At 52.6% G+C, this 18,520-nt stretch overlaps 2 protein-coding genes across 5 annotated transcripts in view; one reads left to right on the forward strand and one right to left on the reverse strand.

Moving 5' to 3' along the window:
- Nucleotides 1–107, reverse strand: part of ucmab (upper zone of growth plate and cartilage matrix associated b) — an 8,306-nt gene extending 8,199 nt beyond the window's left edge. Inside the window, exon 1 of one of the 2 annotated variants that reach the window (XM_030365663.1) lies at nt 1–107. This exon is cut by the window's left edge and continues 30 nt beyond it. The gene's annotated coding sequence lies outside the window, so the exon portion shown is untranslated. The other variant, XM_030365662.1, reaches the window with a different exon arrangement.
- Nucleotides 1–18,520, forward strand: part of LOC115550535 (cyclin-dependent kinase 17) — a 28,902-nt gene that overhangs the window by 181 nt on the left and 10,201 nt on the right. Inside the window, exons 1-4 of one of the 3 annotated variants that reach the window (XM_030365648.1) lie at nt 1–175; nt 10,400–10,548; nt 13,734–13,892; nt 14,944–15,077. The exon at nt 1–175 is cut by the window's left edge and continues 181 nt beyond it. In XM_030365648.1, the coding sequence (XP_030221508.1) occupies nt 10,422–10,548; nt 13,734–13,892; nt 14,944–15,077 (420 nt within the window). In that variant the 5' untranslated portion in view covers nt 1–175; nt 10,400–10,421. Of the gene's footprint in view, nt 176–273; nt 442–10,399; nt 10,549–13,733; nt 13,893–14,943; nt 15,078–18,520 lie in introns of those variants that run through there. The other 2 variants (XM_030365647.1, XM_030365649.1) reach the window with 2 other exon arrangements.

Below are 18,520 nucleotides of genomic sequence, written 5' to 3' on the forward strand. Positions count from 1 at the left end.
GAGCTGGGCGCCACATCCCCGCGGATGTAACCGAGCCCCGGACTACTGCGAACCTCCTCCGACACAACAAAGCATTCCTAGTTTGTTTCACGGTCGTTGGAAAGACGGCGTCCGGCGTGAAGAGAGGCTCGGAGGTCGGGGACTCCGGCCGGAGCACCGCGGCGCACCGCTTCTGGTACGAGCCCCGCTCTAAGAGCTCCTTCCGCCGGGTACAGGGTCGACGGTGGGAGGGGGGAGCCAGGGACCAGCGCTGGGCTCCAGAGCCGTGTTGCGTGTCCGTGTTGCCACACAATTGGGTAACAATGTGGTGATGTTGACTTCCCAATGCAGCGGATGGCTGGTAACGTGATACTAGGATTTTGCAATGTGCCGTTGTCCCATTCAGAGCCCAACGATCTCAGATTAGAACCGTGGAGCTCCGGGAGGCATGCGGCTCAGGAGGTAGAGTGAGTTGGCTGGTATCCGGAAGGTTGCTAGTTCGATCCCTGCTCCTAACGGGCTGTCTGCCGCCTTGCATGGTTGACTCCACCGTCGGTGTGTGACTATGTGCATGAATGGGTGAATGTGAGGCAGTGTTGTAAAGCGCTTTGAGTGGCACTGGTTAGAAAAGCGCTGTATAAACGCAGTCCGTTTACGATTTACAATGTGGCAATGTTGACTTCCCAGCGCAGTGGTAGCGCTGGTAACGTGATACTGTGTGCTACTGGGGCAGGTCGTCCCATTCAGAGCACAATGCTTCCAGATTAGAACCGGGGAGCTTATAACCAACGAGCTGGCACAGGACTTACTGCGATGTTTCTGACGTTCAAAATACAACGTCTGTCGTTGTGGGCGATTCTCATGTCCAGGGACGAAATATGCAATACAGACCATAACTAGCGACTACGTACTAAAATACTGGTTCCGTACCAGTAGGACTTCCTTTTTCCCCCGAATATCCGAACTCTTTAAACCCCACAGTCTCAACACAAACGTCTGGTTTCTCCGTTAAAAGCCTTTTCGGTTCATAGTTTTGTACCTCAACCTGTCTGAACCATATTGGAGTAGTGCGTTTTCTGCGTGTCTCACGCAGGTATGTGAGTAATGGGTGGAATACGCACTAATCACTCCAGTGACGCGCACACGCAGTATGCAACCATTCATGCAGGATTCATTCAACCATTCACGTCGGATGAAACCATTCATGCCGTGTTCCTGGTTTATGAGACGGCCCCCTATGCTGTAACGCAAATCGTCTCTGTTTACGCCACACAGTGCGCAGGAAGCACCTCCTCCTCGCTTCCTGTGCGGCGTGCACTCTAGTATGGGTATAGTGTGAAGGCCCTTTCTCCTGTGAACGTGAGAACTACCGGTAGACCCTTCCCAGAGAGAGAGACCCCTACCTGGAGTCCCCCACACCTGATGCCTGTGCTATGCCCGGCAGGGTTTCCTGTTTGACCGCAGGTGGGGTTGTATGTGGGTCGTGGACTGGTTCCCTTGGTGAGGGTCTGGGTGGGTGGGTTCAGTAACCTGACCCCCCTCCCCGTTGAAGCAGCTGTAGCTGCACAGCTCTGGCCCAGAGAGCAGCGTCAGATCGGATGATGTGTGTGTGTGTGTGTGTTCGGTCCACGGTTCTTCTGGGTGTGTGCTCAAGCTTGTACGTTGGCATGTCTGTGTGTGTCTGTGGTTCTTCTCCGTGTGTGTGTGGTTCTTCTGGGTATGCACTCCAAGCTTGTACGTTGGTGTGTGTGTGTGTGTGTGTCTGTAAATGGATCTCTTTTGGTCTGCTAAGAGTTGATATGCAGCGAGCCACACCAACGTGTAGAGCAGGGGGTTGGGTTTGTGTCAGACCCCCTAAACTATAGATGTTGTTGTGTTTGATGCTTTGGGGGGCGGCGCCATTTTGTGAATATGTTTTGAATATTGTTGTTTTATGTGGTGCGTACTGGGGGCAAGGAGTACGGGGGTAATGATGACCTGACCGCCAGTGAGGGGACAGTTGGCTGAAGGTTAATTTGTCACTTCTCAGCTCGCAGCAGCTGCTCAGTCGCAGGTTGGACTCTGGTCTAAACATAGCAGTGAATACAAACAGCTTCCTTCCACTACCAACGCCCCCCCCCCCTCCAAATGAACCAAACAACACTATACCCAGGCATCCACTCTCCTAAACGCACACCCAGACAGTATTGGCCTTTGTACAACCCTTTGGATCTCTGGTCGTTCCTAAGGGGGGTGTGGGGGTGTTAAGAGATGTTCCGATACAATCTCTCCCTTCCCGATTCCTGAACTTGAGTATCGGCCGATACCGAGTGTATATAGGTTAGAGCATCTAGCATTGTAACTACTAATACCACTTGTTCTTATTGAAGGGTTCTCTTAAGATGACAGCAATGTACAGTCGGTTCACCTACTGTTGATCCGATGGCATGGGATCGGCGCATAGACTTGCGTACTCGCCGATACAGATACTCTAGTGTTTCCTGCGTGTGTTTTGCCCTGATGTGGAAACCTTTTCGTACCTTTTTCCATTTCCCACCGTTGGATCAGAGCAGCTGTGTTTGGAGTGTCACCGTGTCCCCTTGATCCCTCAGCAGATATCTGGGTCGCGTTCATCCCTGACCTCAGTGTCTGAAACAGGTGACGGCTCGGAGTCACTGCAGTGTTTTCCCGGGACATTTGGCCCGTTTTGGGGGTGCTTATCAGTCGGTATGTCCGGTCTATTTGTGGAGGAGGAGAAGGCCAGACGCAGCTCTTAACACCACCGAGTTGTCTCTCGGACAAGCCTGACTTCACCTTGGATGTTCCAGCACGGCTCTGGTTTTGAGGAAGGCTAATTATTACGCCGCTAGTTAGTTAGGAGGTTTCAAAAACCACATGTTAAGGCTGCTAGGTATGTGGCCTTTACTGGAGAGAACCTCCCCTGGTGTGACTCAACCGGGACAGCGTATGCAAATCACTGCTCCAGCAACAATGGGTTTGGATTTGTCTTCCTTCAGTCACTGGCCAGGTTCATTCTGGGCCAAGTTCTGCTTAAATACCCAGAAACTGTGACTTAGTACTCACAATGTTCCTCTTAAGATCGATCTAAATAAAGTGTGTGTGTGTGTGTGTGTGTGTGTGTGTGTGTGTGTGTGTGTGTGTGTGTGTGTGTGTGGGGGGGGCAGGCCACTGTGGGCCGTTGGGGACCCAGTAAAGTACTCTATGTTGACTCTGAGATAGGAGAGCTGATAAGGCAGAGATAGCCACGCCTGGCCCCCTGGCTCAGTGTGAGACGAAGCCGGGGGGCCTTTAGCCCCAACTCGCCCTCAGTATGAGAGAGCATGGAGCCTTTAGCCCCACCTGGCCCTGAGTATGAGACGGGGCCTTTAGCCCCACCTGGCCCTGAGTATGAGACGGGGCCTTGTTAAGCCCCACCTGGCCCTCGGTATGAGACGGGTCCTTAAGCCCCACCTGGCCCTATGTATGAGACGGGGCCTGGTTAAGCCCCACCTGGCCCTATGTATGAGACGGGGCCTGGTTAAGCCCCACCTGGCCCTATGTATGAGACGGGGCCTGGTTAAGCCCCACCTGGCCCTATGTATGAGACGGGGCCTTAAGCCCCACCTGGCCCTATGTATGAGACGGGGCCTGGTTAAGCCCCACCTGGCCCTATGTATGAGACGGGGCCTGGTTAAGCCCCACCTGGCCCTATGTATGAGACGGGGCCTGGTTAAGCCCCACCTGGCCCTCAGTATGAGACGGGGCCTGTGGGGTTAACCCACTACCCTGGCTGGAGGCTGAGCTCTGACAGAGAAGGTCGGGGGGCCGGCTGCATAGCATTACTATTGATCAGTATTCATCCTGACCGCGGGCACCATATGGGTCAAGGTCTCTCCAGGTGCACGTGAGCCACCACAAGCCCTGCAGAAAGCAGTAAATGTTTTGGGTGAACTACACGCAGTAATTGTGCCAGCATTAACCAACCCTACAGAAAAGCAGTAAATGTTTTTGAAATGTTTTGTACCCCACTATATTATAAGTGACACAATGTTACAACTGTGGATGGTTTGCATTGTAGTTAAACTGTACATTTCAAGTGCTTTCATCCATTTGGTTCAATAGGAGGCATGGTTCTTTGTTAGTCTCCTTTTGAGTCGAAGATCAACCAAGCGTTGGCTCTGTAGAGAGGAATTTGGCTGCTATCAGTCTCCTGGATAGATAAACCCCGCTAGAACCATGGGACTCAGACCAAGTCTTCAGATCAGATCAAGTCTTGAGTCCGGTCTTCACATCAGAGGGCTGTAATTCTGAGCGTCACTATCTGTTGAATATCGACTTTCAAACGACATAATCTGCTGTTGCGATGCAGGAGTACACAACCAGACCGTAGCGCTTTACTGCCTTTTTCACTTTCGGTTTGGACTGAAAAGGTATTCCTCCGGTCATCGTCGTAAAACCAGTCTAAAACGGGGAACTCCACCGCCCAGGGCCAGCTCGTAAACAGAGACCAACCCACCTCATCGAGTTCAACAACATGTCACCTGGGGAGACTGTAGTCCCAACCAAAGCCTGGTCTCCTGTTTTGTTTCTTTATCGTAACAAAGAACAGGACTGTTCGACTAACATTCGAACAGTCAACCAAGAGCCCTACCAATCCTACAATCAAACCTTAGTCGGTCCAGAGCCCTGCAACCAAGGCAGACGACCGGGGCAACCAGGGCAGAAGGTCTGATCAGATGATCAGACCTTCGTTAACTAACTAACTAACTAGATGAATAGTTGACAAGGAGGTCTGATTTGATCAGATAGTGTCATTTCTAACTGGAAATGACCAGCTATTTAACGCTTGGTAACCACCTCAAATGATTACAATCATTCTAATTTCCGTACCACCTAGCCTTGACCCCGTCCAAACAGAAACAGAATGTGCTCGCCCAGAATTTAACCCCGGGGTGCATTGGGCCCGTCTGAAGGTTAAGGATGTACTGTATTACTGTCACCGTGATCCACCGTCAAGCTAGCACTTTGGCCCACCGTGGTGATGTTTGCATGATGCACAGCCAAGGGAAAGGCTTTCAAGTGCACTGATCTGCATCTAAGTGCACAGATCAGACAGGAGGGAACCATCAGCAGTATGTTACAGCTGGTATACAGTAACAAAGAGCGGAGGACTGGGAGAGCGTTTGACCACTTTTAGTACCCTGCTGTTTTCAGGAAAAGACTGTCCAAAATAGAGAAGACTAGTGGGAGCGATGTATGGATTATCCAGTGCGGTTATTTTTAGTTGCCTTCTACTCTGAATAAATGATCGCGTTCCCATGTGAATACTTGATGTGTGGTCCGTATCGGTGTGTGTGTGTGTGTGTGTTTGTCTACAGTGGCATTGTCGGAGCCCATTTCATCAAACCAAGCGCCTCACACACATGAATCAGTCTGTCATTCACGGTGCTACGCAGCATGTCGGTTTGTTTTGGTCCTGGTGTGGGTGGTGCAGCGCTCTGCGGTGCAGCGCTCTGCGGTGCAGCATGCGTCCCCGTCTGCCTCCTCTCCTCCCCCAAGCCTTCTAACCTGCTTACCGTCCTGCAGTCAGAACCTGACCTATCAGGAGAGCCAGGGGTCAGTCACCTGACCGCTGGCCTGGCTGGGTCACACTGGCCGAGAGAGAGAGAGACCAAGAGGGAGAGAGTGACGGAGAGACGGATAGAGAGAGCTTAGACAGAAACAGCCTGCCGCCACCAGCCTCGCGACTCTAGCCTCTAACACGGTTACCATGGCAGCCATGCCCGAAAAGTTTCGGTGTGTTTTTTTTTTTTTTGGTTTTGTTTTTCTAAGCTTGTCATGCGCATCCTTTTTCTTGTTTTGACGGGATGAAAGAGGAAGAGGTAGAGGCAGCGCGGCGAACAGCTCACAGTTTTGGCACGCCGCTCGCTTCGTGTGTCGAGAAAAGGAATGTCACACGCACGGCTTTGATGTCGGCGCTCGCTGTGCCGCAGTCAGACTCCCCTCGACCTCACCTGGGTTTATCACTGTGTAACCAGCCCCCCCCCCCGTTAACCACGCTGAGAACCTACTCCGCTCGATCGCTTCAGCGCGCCACAGCAGCCTTCCTCTCTCGCGGCCTGTCTGTCTCTGTCTGTCTCTCACTTCCTCGGTCCCTCTCTTTCTCTCTATGTCGCTGTATGTTTATTTCGCTCCGTCTGTCTCACTGTGTCTTTGCCTCTCGTTCTCACGCTGTCTGTCTCTGTGTCTGTCTCTCTGTCTCACTTTGTCTCTTTGTCTCTCGTTCTCACCCTGTCTCTCTCTCTCTCTCTCTCTCTCTCTCTCTCTCTATGTCTCTCTCTATGTCTCTCTCTCTGTCTCTCTCTCCTTTACACTGTGAACCACACAATGCCGGCCTTTATGCGCGGGTCTCTAATGGAGCCAACTCCTTCACTCATGTCCTCATTGTCTGGGCCGGGGTGAGAGAAGGCTGCTCTTTAGAAAGGCAGCGCTGAGCTCACCAGGGAACTACGCCAGCGACGTGCTTGTTCCTCTGCTCACCCCACCGAGAGCTGGGTTGGTGGGGGTGGGGGTGGTGGTGGTGGTGGTGGGAATATGCGAAGGGTGGGCTGGGGCTGGTGGTGTAAGGGTGGTGGTGGTGGTGGTGGTGGTGGGAATGTGCCAGGGTGGGTGGAGGCAGCGAGCTGCGTGTTTTGGAGGAGGTGGTGATGGATGTATAGGGGGTGGTGGTGGTGGGCTGACTGCCATTCTTGAAGCAACGCGTCATTCTGGGGAGAACCAGGGTTTCCTTCTAAAGCCCAGTGAGTCTGTTGTTAATCTGAACGGAGAGGTTTAATCCGGCGTCTTTGTCCCAGTCGGTCGCGGTAGGGAAACGCTTAATCTGTAACTGGGTTAGCTTTAATTATTGACTGGTTTCAGAGCACTGGTCACTTCTCTCCAGAGTCTGGCATCATGGGCTGTTTAAGTGAGTGTCTGACCGGCTCTGTAGTGGGGGGGGGGGGGGGGGGGGGGGGGGTCAGTGTGACCTCTCTACTTCCTTTACTGTGGGGGGGGGGGGGGTCCACAGTGTGACCTCTACTTCCTGTATGGTGGGGGGGGGTCCGCAGTGTGACCTCTACTTCCTGTACGGTGGGGGAGGGTTCACCGTGCTGCTTCTCCAAGGCTACGGCTTGTGGTTCTCCGGTTCTCTGACTCGCTCCGGTTCTTCAGAAGCTCCGGTTTTCCGCCTCGCTCCGGTTCTGCGCCTCGCTTCGAGCAGCGCTGGGGAGACATGTGCCCTCCGTATGACACGCGTGTCTGCTGGCATCAGGCCTGGGATCCGTGCAACCGTAATAAACAACCTTTATTCCTGTTCTCTGGTGGGGCGCGTCTTCATGTCCTGGAGGTGGAGGTAGCGATGGGGGGAGGGTTGGAGGGGGGGGGGAAGGGGTGATGGTGATGGCTTTATTGAAGCTGTCGTGCACCTTTTTTCGTCGTGGAAAATGCTGCAGGGTCGCCTTGGTTACAAATCCCTAATCGCCGTGCCTGGGATACCACCCCACCCTAACACACGCACACACTGGGCGCGTTCCCAGCGGGTCTGTAGCGAAGCATAGGGAGGGATCAGAACCACAGCTCCCAGTCCGTCAGCAGAGAGCAGAGGGCTGAGCTGATCAGACGAGTCCCCCTCCACCTCCCCCTCCGCTCTCTCCCCCACAGAGCCCCGTTCAGGTTCTGGTCTGGTGGGTACTGCCTGGGGGTCTCCTGCCAACACATCGACGCATGCGAAGCAGAGGGGCTTTTGGTTGCATAGGCTGGGATAACTGTAGAGAACGCAATGTTTAAGAAGGGCTAGTTTCCTGCTTCTAAAGGTAGCATTATGTTCAAGTGATGTCCCTTTGGCAGCAGACTGTGACTTGCTGTCCCTTCACCCAAGATAGTCTCCATCATTACTGATGATTAATATCATAAATCTGAATGCCTCAACCCCTCATCCTTACAATACTGGCACAATATTGATATCAAGGGCATGTTGGGCATTGTCAGAAATATGGATGTTGGATTTGGTCCATCGCCTAGCCCCTCTGTATAAGTTGTATTTATAGCATCAGGCTCACTATAAAAGCACTCTGTGGGACACACTCCCTCTGAGCAGACCCTGCCGGGGAATGTGCGGTGGGTTCACGTGTGTGACTGGAGCCACGGACAATGCTCGAAAAAGAATAAATCTGAGATACGGCGATGCTGCTCTGATATCTGAGTGTATGAGTGAGTGAGTGGAATGATCACTGTTTTGCCGTTCAACTTGTAAAGAACAGAATGGGCAGCAGCTGAAGGTTGTTGAGAAAATTTTGGGATTCCCAACCTGGAGCTCTGAACGCAGGACCGCTCCAGCTGGCGGCGGACAGGGAGAGACTGGGGATCTAGAGGTTCCTCAAGGTCCCCTGACTCATGTGTCTGTATTTAGTCATCACAGAGAGACAGACAGACCGGTCTCTGTGTGTCTGCTCTTAGTCTGTATGTCAGTTGACAGTTCCAGAGGGCCACAGGTCTGTCTGGGAGGCCACGTATTGTAATGATCAACCCTTTGGTCTGTTTCCATGGAGCACACTCACCCCGGCAGGAGTCTGAGGCTGACGCTCATCAGCTCTGGTTTGTCATCCTGCTATATTTCATCCCCCACGTTGCACACACAGACACAGACACAGACACAGACACAGACACAGACACAGACACACACACACTCCCCTCTCTCTCTCTCTCGTAGGGGTTCTGTTAGCAGTTGGTGGAGTGTGGTTTGTGGCCACGCCCACGCTGGGAAAATCCCTCCGGGGGATGGTGGAGGTGTTCTCTCTGAGGGGCCGGTGTGTGAAAGTGCTGTTATAGCATTAGCATTAGTGCTACGGCAGCGGTTAGCGACCGGCCGTCTGTTGGAGTCAAAGTTGGCACGGTGTTGATTGGTGTAGCTCCGTGCTCACTCAGGCCTCGACTCCTGGGTCCTCTTAATGTAATTTTAATCGTCTGCTCCTTCGCCTGAATTCTGATGAGGTTTCTCTGGGAGCGGACGGAAGAGGTGGGGGAGAAGGGAGAGGCTGGGGACGCAGGTGGGAGAGGTTGGGTGTGGAGGAGGGGGAGGCAGAGGCAGGGTTAGGTGGAGGAGGAGGAGGAAGATACAGGGGAAGGTTGAGTGGCATGGTAAGGGGGAGGGCGAGGTCGGGGCATGGCATGGCTCCGGGCCACGGAGGTGTGTTCCTTCCACGTTTTGTCTGGTGTGATTCTTGTGGGACTCTGGGCTTATTCACGACTGATTCACCTTGTGCCTGCTGGGGCCTGCTCCTCTCTCCGCTCCAGCCCCTCCCCTCTTTCCCATGTGACGGATCCTACCCGGCAGGGAGTGGTCTCTGCGTGACACCCTGACATCCCGGGGTGACGCAATCCTCCCCAGTCCTGCCCGGGCAGAGGAGCGCTCTTTGTTGTGATTGGTCCGTTTTTAGATTAGCTCCCCCGATTGCCGTGTGTGAATCTATGTCTCTGGCTTTATCGAAAGTAAACCCATCTGCTTTTCTTGGGGGAGGATTTATATAAACACAAGGCAATAAAGGTGATGTCGCTAAGAATGAAGAGCGGTTATTTGAGTCAACAGACTGCATTTATACAGCGCATTTCTAACCAGTGGCCTCTCAAAGAGCTTTACAATATTGCCTATTCATGTACACATTCACACACCGACGGCGGTGTCATCCACGCAAGGCAACAGCCAGTTCATCGGGAGCAGTCAGGGAGAGGGGTCTCGCTCAGGGACACCTCGACACTCAGCTAGGAGGAGGCGGGGATTGCACTAGCAACCTTCCGGTTACCAGCCGATCCGCTCTACCTCCTGTGCCACTTGCCCCCTGAGGGTCATTTGTTCGAAACAGAGCAGTATCGGGGAGGAGAAGGCATGGTGCGAATATCCGCTTCGAGCCGGCTGCGCCTTCCTCTGTCTGAGCCAACCTCTGTGTCGGGTTCCGAGAATCCGTCCTACCTGTCAATCATAGCCGGCCGTAAGGCAGAGGGAGAGAGACGCAGGGTGGAGCCTGGGTCTTGTTTGGTTTCAAAACCCCCCCCTTTTTAAACCGTTGATAAAAACTACCATTCATTTTGGGCTAGCCCCTGCCACAGCCCCATGTCTCACCCTGTCTCTTAAATTACCCCATTATTGTATGTTTTACGTCCTGGCACTTAAAAATAGTATCTTATCCTAGCTATCTTTTTTGTGTACGGGGAAGGGGTTGACCTCGTTACTGTTAGTGCGTGGCACTTGGTTCTATGAACATCCTTACTGTACCGACATGTACTGTCGTTTCTCTTTCTTTTCTTTCTTCTGACCAATGTACTTATTGTGAGTCGCTTTGAATAAGAGCGTCTGCTGAATGACCTTAATGTTATGTAACGTAACTCTCTCTCCCTCTCTCCCCCACAGGCCTCCCCTTCCCGAGAGCTCCATGGAGAAGATGAAGCGCTTCCGGCGCCGCCTGACGCAGACGCTGCGCGGCAGCCACACCATCGATGAGTCCCTGTCGGAGCTGGCCGAGCAGATGACCATCGAGGAGAACGGACTCAAGGACGGCGGTGAGGCTCACCAAACGCATTCGGGAGGGGGCTGGAACGATACGCATGCCGCCAGACACACAGGGCGGCGTGCGTCTGCCGTGGTGCGTCGGAGATGAATTAACGGCACACAAACGGGGACGCACGTGATTGCGTGGATGAATGAAATAACAGTGCTCAACGGCAGATGAAGGTGGCTTCGTCTGCTGTCGTGCACGGTTACTTAATTTGCATGCGTCTGCTGGATAAATGAACAGTGCAGAACTGCAGACGAACATGGATGCGTGAATGCATCAACAGGGCATGAATGACTTGCCTGCACATGGATGCATGAAGGTATCAACAGTGCACAACAGCATAGGTATGTGGATGAAAGAATGAATTAACTACATATGGATGCATTACTGCATTGACGGCACACAAATGCTTGAATGAATTGACAGCACATGGCTGCATGAATGAACCTGAGTGCAGAACAGCAGATGCATGTGGATGTGTTAGTTGATCCTGCAGACGCATGCATCCACAGCCACTCAGTGGGGGGGTCGGGTGTCGTCAAAGCCAGGGCAGGAAGGTGTTGATTGGGCCCCTTTTGGAGCCTGAGGACCACTGGAATCAAACTGTGTGTGTGTGTGTGTGTGTGTGTGTGTGTGTGTGTGTGTGTGTGTGTGAAAACAGTTTATCTCAGCTTTATCAATTGGCCACTTGACATAATGCAATGCCAACAAGACTGCAAGGCACAAAGGGAATGATTGCTATTACTTGTTGTGTACACTTTAAGAATAAAGATAATATTGACGATTGGACGGCTGTTGACTTGGTTGAATAAAGTGCTAGAGATGGAATTGAGGTATATTAAATAGATATTTTCTTATGTCTGCGTCAGGCAATCGCTCCTTCGATCCACATGACAGTGTGGTGACACTACTTCCTTCCCAGGGTTATTACAATGTTGTCACTAAGCAACCAGTACAGTAGGATCCGTCCTCCATATTGGGTTCATGCATTGAAAGAAGTCGGTTTTGGTAGTTGTCAGGCTGTTTGGAACCCTCCAGGTCTGGTGCAGTGAGGGAGTGAGTGAGAGAGATAGAGTGAGGCAGGGACACACTGAGAGAGTGAGAGAGAAAAAGTGAGGCAGGGACACACTGAGAGTGATTAGGTGAGGCAGGGACACACTGAGAGAGGGTGAGAATGATAAAGGGAGGCAGGGACACACAGTGAGGGAGCGAAAGTGCTAAAGTGAGACTGTGGCACAGTGAGAGAGTGATGGAGAGTGAGGGGGAGAGATCAAGGGATCGTAATCAGGAGGAGAAACACCGAGAAAGAGGGGGAGAGAAAGATTGAGATAAAAAGCGAGAGAGGGTGAGATGGGGGATAACGTCAGAGACGGCATTGGCGACTGGACCGAGTCGCTGATATCACTACGGTAACGTCATGGATACCCCGGAATGTATCCGGACCAGGGGCGCCACGACTGAATCTCCTCGCCGCTGAACGGGAGGCGTGATTATTATTCCCAACCCCCCGTCTCTGGGTTAACGGGCTCATCCCAGTTCCTCCGGCCCTCCGCTCCCCTCTGGGAACGGCCGGGGTTCTGTGAAGAGCTTTTTGTCCCGTGATTAACGCCAGGTTTGGCCAGAGTGCTCTGTGCTTGGCGAACGGAGCAGAAAAAAGTGTGTGTGTGTGTGTGTGTGTGTGTGTGTGTGTGTGTGTGTGTGTGTGTGTGTGTGTGTGTGTGTGTGTGTGTGTGTGTGTGTGTGTGTGTGTGTGTGTGTGTGTGTGTGTGTGTGTGTGTGTGGCATTTAACGAGAGTATTTGCTGAACGGGAGCAGAGCAGCCAGTGGAACGGTGATCTGATCAGCTCCGATTGTGGAGTGTTCTGCTCCTGATCTTGTTACGACTGGTTTCCACCTCTGGCCATTAACGAACGCAGCATAACAACGTAGTGTTTGTGATGCTCTGTGCCTGTGTAGTAAAGGAGTGATTTTATCGGATCGGCGCACTGACTTACTGCCTTTTAGCCAGTACGGGAGGAATTTCCGATACAGGTATCGGACCGGTATTGGAACCAGTCTAGTTGGAAGGGTGTTGACGACAGAAGTTCTGTTCCCTTGGAAGGCGCCTTTGTCCGGACTTTACCGTTAAGTAAACAGAATGCCCAACATTGCACAAAAAAAGCGAAACTATTATTGTGCTAATCCCTGACCGGTTCAAACGAGTATTAACCCCCACCCATTATATTAAATGTGGTAAGCTGTGTGCTCAATGTGCCTGTCAATATGTGATGGAGCACCCTGCTGTCTGTAGTGAGCACCCTTCTGTCTGTAGTGAGCAGCGTGCTGTCTGTGGTGATCAATATCAGCAGTCTTCCTCTGGGAACCCCTTAGCAAGATACCTAGCCCCTAGTCGTTCATTAATCACAGGTATCAAACCCGCACCGAGTGGCTTTGGATGAACAAACCACTAAACGCATCCCAATTGTAATTGTTATTATTGTAATGTAATTTAATACGATACAACACTGGTGGTGGTGAGTGAGGTCCCCCCTTCACTGAAAAGCGTCTTTGAGTGTCTAGAAAAGCTCTTTATAAATTGAATCTATTATTATTATTATTATTATTATTATTATTATTATTATTATTACAACGATCGTGTATCAGTAAACACACGTCCCGTATTATAATTGCCATATCATGACATTGTCACGTCATAAATATATGGCCATTTGTGACTGTACCTGTTATTAAGGGCTATACAAATACAATTTTAATTGAATGATTATCAGTTTCATTGTGCTCACAGAGGAAATTCAATTATCCTCAGAAAGTGGACACGCTCTTACTGTGAAAGTGGTCACGCTCTTACTGTGAAAGTGGTCACGCTCCTACTGTGAAAGTTAAGTGTTTGGGCGGCATGTGTCTCAGGAGGGAGAGCGGGTTGGCTGGTAACCGGAAGGTCGCTAGTTCGATCCTCGGCTCCTCCTAGCTTAGTGTCGATGTGTCCCTGAGCGAGACCCCCCACCCCGACTGCTCCCGGCGAGCTGGCTGTCGCCCTGCGTGGTGGACTGCGCCGTCAGTGTTTGGCCGTTTGGGAGAATGTGAGGCGCTATTGACCAGCGCTTTGAGCGTCCACTGGTTAGAAAAGCGCCGTATAAATGCAGTCCGTTGAAGTGGTCCCGCTCTTACTTTGAAAGTGTGTCTCCCCAGAGCCAGTGGTGAGGAACGGCTGCCCCCCGTCGGCCCACTCCGTGCACTCCTTCCTGCACCAGTACACGGGCTCCTTCCGGAAGCCCCCGCCGCGACGGCCCCACAGCGCCACAGGGGGGGGGGCCCTCACCGCCATGCCCCGCAACGGGAGCCGCCTCGGTGAGACGCACGCAAACGCACACACGCACATAGGGGCACGCAAACGCACACACACGCACACTATAGCAGAGACGCGCGCATGCAAGAGAAGCACATGATTACACACCCACAGACGGAGACGCACACGCATACACAACCGCACACAGAGACGCACACGCAGAGAGACGTTCACACACACTCGTACATAGGAACGCACACACAAACGCATTGACGCTGGACGGATAGACACGTACACCAACCTGTAAACGCACGCACGCAAATGCATAAACACACGCGTGGATGCAGATAGACGCACACGAAAAGATTCATGCACTCGTATAGACCCCCCCCCCCCCCCCCCCCCCCACACACACACACACACACACACACACACACACACACACACACACACACAGTGAGTTGGCATGACACGCGCACAGACACACACACACACACACACACACACACAGTGAGTTGGCATGGCATGACACGCGCACAGACAATGACTGGATGGGGTGACACTGACCGAAGCTGGCTCCCAATGAGCTCTGACTAGCGAGGCTGAACGGGCCTGATGTGTGCGACGGCTCTGATTGCATTAAGCGCGGCGGGCGCATCATATTGTCGGGATTCAGAAGCCAAAGTGATGGGGCATCCTGTCGCCAGCGAGCGGGAAGAAGCCAGGCACGCACGCACTGACATTCTGAGGGGATTGGACAATGCAGGAGCATCCCATGTAGCATAGCGGCTACATGACCAACGTGAATAACTGATGATGACACACCGTGACAAGAAGTGGCCCCTGGCACACGCGCACACATATACCAGGCACACGCGTGTCTATGATAAAAATATCCGCACACTTGGCCCGTGCTATGCAGGCACTCCCTGCTGTGGCATGACCTCCACCCTACCCCCACCCTCCCATGACTCTGTCTGTCTGTCTGTCTCTCTCTCTCTCTCTCGCTGCCTCTCCCTCTCGCTCTCTCCTACTCTCTCCGTCTCTCGCTCTCACTCTCTCTCTCTCTGTCTCTCTGCCTGCCTCTCTCTCTCCCCCCCCCCCCCCCCCCAGACATCGTCCATGAGAACCTGAAGGTGGGGTCGGACGGGGAGAGTGACCAGGCTTCCGGAACGTCCTCAGACGATGTGCAGTCGCCGACGGGGGTGTGTCTACGTAACCGCGGCAACCGCCGCATCTCTGCCGAGGTGAGGGTGACCCCAGACACACACACACACACACACACACACACACACACACACACACACACACACACACACACACACACACACACACACACACACACACACACACACACACACACACACACACACACACACACACACACACTGACAGACACGCACACACCTGAGGTCCTCACCACAGGTTTTGGGGGCCTTGGAGGAGACCCCCGACTGTGCTTTTGATATGGAGATGCAGATAGAAGGGACACACACAGACAGACAGGCTCTCTCTGTCTTTGTTGTCTCTGATGTTATTTCCGATTTTATTCATGTGGAACAGGTGTGATTATTTACTCACCCACCATCCCCCTCACACAACCATTACCCCCACACGCTCAACTGGACAGACACACGCGCGCACACACACACACACACAGACACACACGCACACACCCCCACGCTCGGACGCATACTCCAAAGGCTCTGAGTGGCTCTCTGTTTAAATACCTATCCGAGGTGTTCTAGGAAAGGGGCGAGAGAGCACACAGGGCTATGTAGGAAGGAGAGCGAGGGACAGCGCTCCTCTCTGTATGCGACATCTGTGCCTTCCCAGAGGCGTGTTGCGTAATGTCAACATGCTCTGGATCTCGCCCTTTGCACCGCCGTGCCCTCCCGTCGCCCGCCCCTCGTAGCGGACGGCCAAAGGACGGCCTGGAATATTTCCGTTGAATGCAAATTTCGGGGCCGGAAATAACAACAAACATGTTTTGCACGCGAAGCTTGTTGAGTAGATGGTTTGACCGCAGCATGAGGAGCAGCACTCAGGGCTTCTCCACCACAGGGAGCTGTTCCCTCGCTCCCTCCTCGTCTGGACGTAAAGGGAGAGGCAGAGCGCGGGCAAGGGACCAAATTCGTATCAAGTGCCTGGAACATCTCGTTAGACAGCGAATTAAGTCTGAGGTTGAACGTGTGTGTGTGTGTGTGTGTGCGCCCGTGTGTGTGTGTGTGTGTGTGTATGCGCGCGCGCTTGTGTGTGTGTGAGCTGCCGTCCCTTCAAAGGTCTTGTGATGCTAGCAACAGCATTCCCCCGTCCCCCCGTATTCCTCAGCCTGTGCTGATTGGCCGACGCGGCCCCAGGTTCCCTGGGATTGGCCTGTGGCACCCAGTGCGTTCAAAGAGCAGGCTGTGTGCTGGAAAGAGAAAGAAAAACAACCTTTACACCCGCTAAGCCTCTTAGGCGTGAGGGGGAGCCTGTCCACACACGAGAACACGGAGGCCACTGCTGCGAAACGAATAGTTCATGCTAGATGTGCACACCGAGCTACGCACGCGCACACAAACAAACACACGCACGCACACTCACACAAACGCGCACACACACACTCACAAAAATGCAAACACACACACACTGCTACGCTAATCTGCAGGGTTGTAGCGGTCGGAACAACAGTGAAATGTGTTATGTGGCGGGTGTGTTATGTGGCGGGTGGGGTTGAGGGGGGTAGGGCCGGGGAGGGAGACGGAGGATCTTGAAGGGTGGAGGGACAGAGGGCCTTGAAGGGCGGAGGAAGGGATTCCCTGCCCGGTGGTCAGGTGGTGTTCTGCTCACGGCCTGCTCTGCTGTTGCGTCACAGGGATTAGAATAATGCGCTCCAGATGGGCCCTGGGGAAGCAGATTAGGACGAGCTGATTGGACAAGCCCAGGGAGGGCGGGGTCAGAGGTCAGCTGATGGATGGTGTCTGAGGCACGGAGGCTGACCATCAACCGGTCCTGACCGGATGCACAGACCATAAACCCAGGGCCGTGTTGGGATATGATTTACTATGAGCGGGAAAAATAATAATAATACGTTTGATTGATATTGCGCTTTTTATAGGTACTCAAAGACTTTAAAGCGTAAACACAATCATAATTTTTTTTATAATACCAATTGTATAAGAATGTATATTCATAAGAAAGGAGGAAGGGAAGGGGGTTTTGTGGTGAAAGCAATCTTAAATAATGGGACTTAAGTTATATTTTTAACTGAAGAAACGAAACATTGTGGTCGGACGTTTGTTGGGGTCTGAACCCGACAAACATGCTCTTACTTCTGGAGGAAACAATGTGCAGCCCAGGGAAACACTGAAGCACTGCAGTACTGCCCTGTCAGTGACGTTATACATTTAATCAAATGTATACAATGATTCAATTTAAATTTAATCATTTTACCCTTAACCACTTCAAATCCGAAACATCGCGGCTCCTGTGATTTGGGTACTCCACTCGGCCATATTGGGATTTGGATCATATTTAGATTAATGGTTCTGCCCTCATTCAAATCCCTCAGAATCCTAGGATGAAGAGATGATCTTATGGGTTACAAGGCGATGAGCATGATGGAACCGTATGTTTAACTGTCTCATAAACATACATACTACACAGTTCGCCGGACAGCCATGCCACTTCTGCCACTTCTGCCACCTGTCCGAGTCATTTGTCAATCAGAAGATTCCAGTTCTAATCCTTCAACCCTTCCTCCTCGGGTAATTCTGTCGCTGTGCCCTTGAGCAGGACAATTGAGTTCCCCAATGGCTGAGATAATGTTGAGGTCCTCCTCTTGTGTGAATGGTCTCGCACATCTGTGAATGGTCTGGCCCGTCTGTGGATGGTCTAGCCCGTCTGTGAATGGTCTGGCCCGTCTGTGAATGGTCCGGACCGTCTGTGAATGGTCCGGGCCGTCTGTGAATGGTCTAGCCCGTCTGTGAATGGTCTAGCCCGTCTGTGAATGGTCTGGCCCGTCTGTGAATGGTCCGGGCCGTCTGTGAATGGTCCGGGCTGTCTGTGAATGGTCCGGCCCGTCTGTGAATGGTCCGGCCCGTCTGTATTCAGCGTGTGAGCGACTGAATGCGGGCTGTTGATCACAAAGCCATTGGCGAGAGGAGAGCTGCTCTTAAAGAGATGCTGTCCAGTTAGCATCTGAAGCTAAGGTTCCTCCGGGCCCCCCCCGGTGTCTCCGGCCCCAAGCTTCCCCTTCATCGGGGGGCCTGGGAAACACGTCAACCTCACTGTAGCCTCCGCAGCGTGGGAGGGGAATCTTTAACGCTGATCCAAACGTCCACCGTGGAACGGCCTGGGCAGGTCAGGGGATTAATGGCAACTCGAGGGAGAGAGAGTGTGTGTGTGTGTGTGTGTGTGTGTGTGTGTGTGTGTGTGTGTGTGTGTGTGTGTGTGTGTGTGTGTGTGTGTGTGTGTGTGTGTGTGTGTGTGTGTGTGTGTGTGTGTGTGTGTGTGTGTGTGTGTGGGGGGGGAGTGTGTGGGTGGGAGAGTTTAAGAGGGAGAGAGATAGATGGGGAGATAGATGGAGTGAGAGCGAGGGAGGGAGAGGGCAATGGAGAGATGGAGTCTGTTAGGGGGGGAGGCAAGGATTAGCAGTTATCTAACAAGTGGAGGAAAGGCCTGATGGTAAAGTGCGCACCACAATGTG

Source organism: Gadus morhua, chromosome 9 (genome assembly GCF_902167405.1).
Source record: "Gadus morhua chromosome 9, gadMor3.0, whole genome shotgun sequence".
Classification (NCBI taxonomy): Eukaryota; Metazoa; Chordata; class Actinopteri; order Gadiformes; family Gadidae; genus Gadus; species Gadus morhua.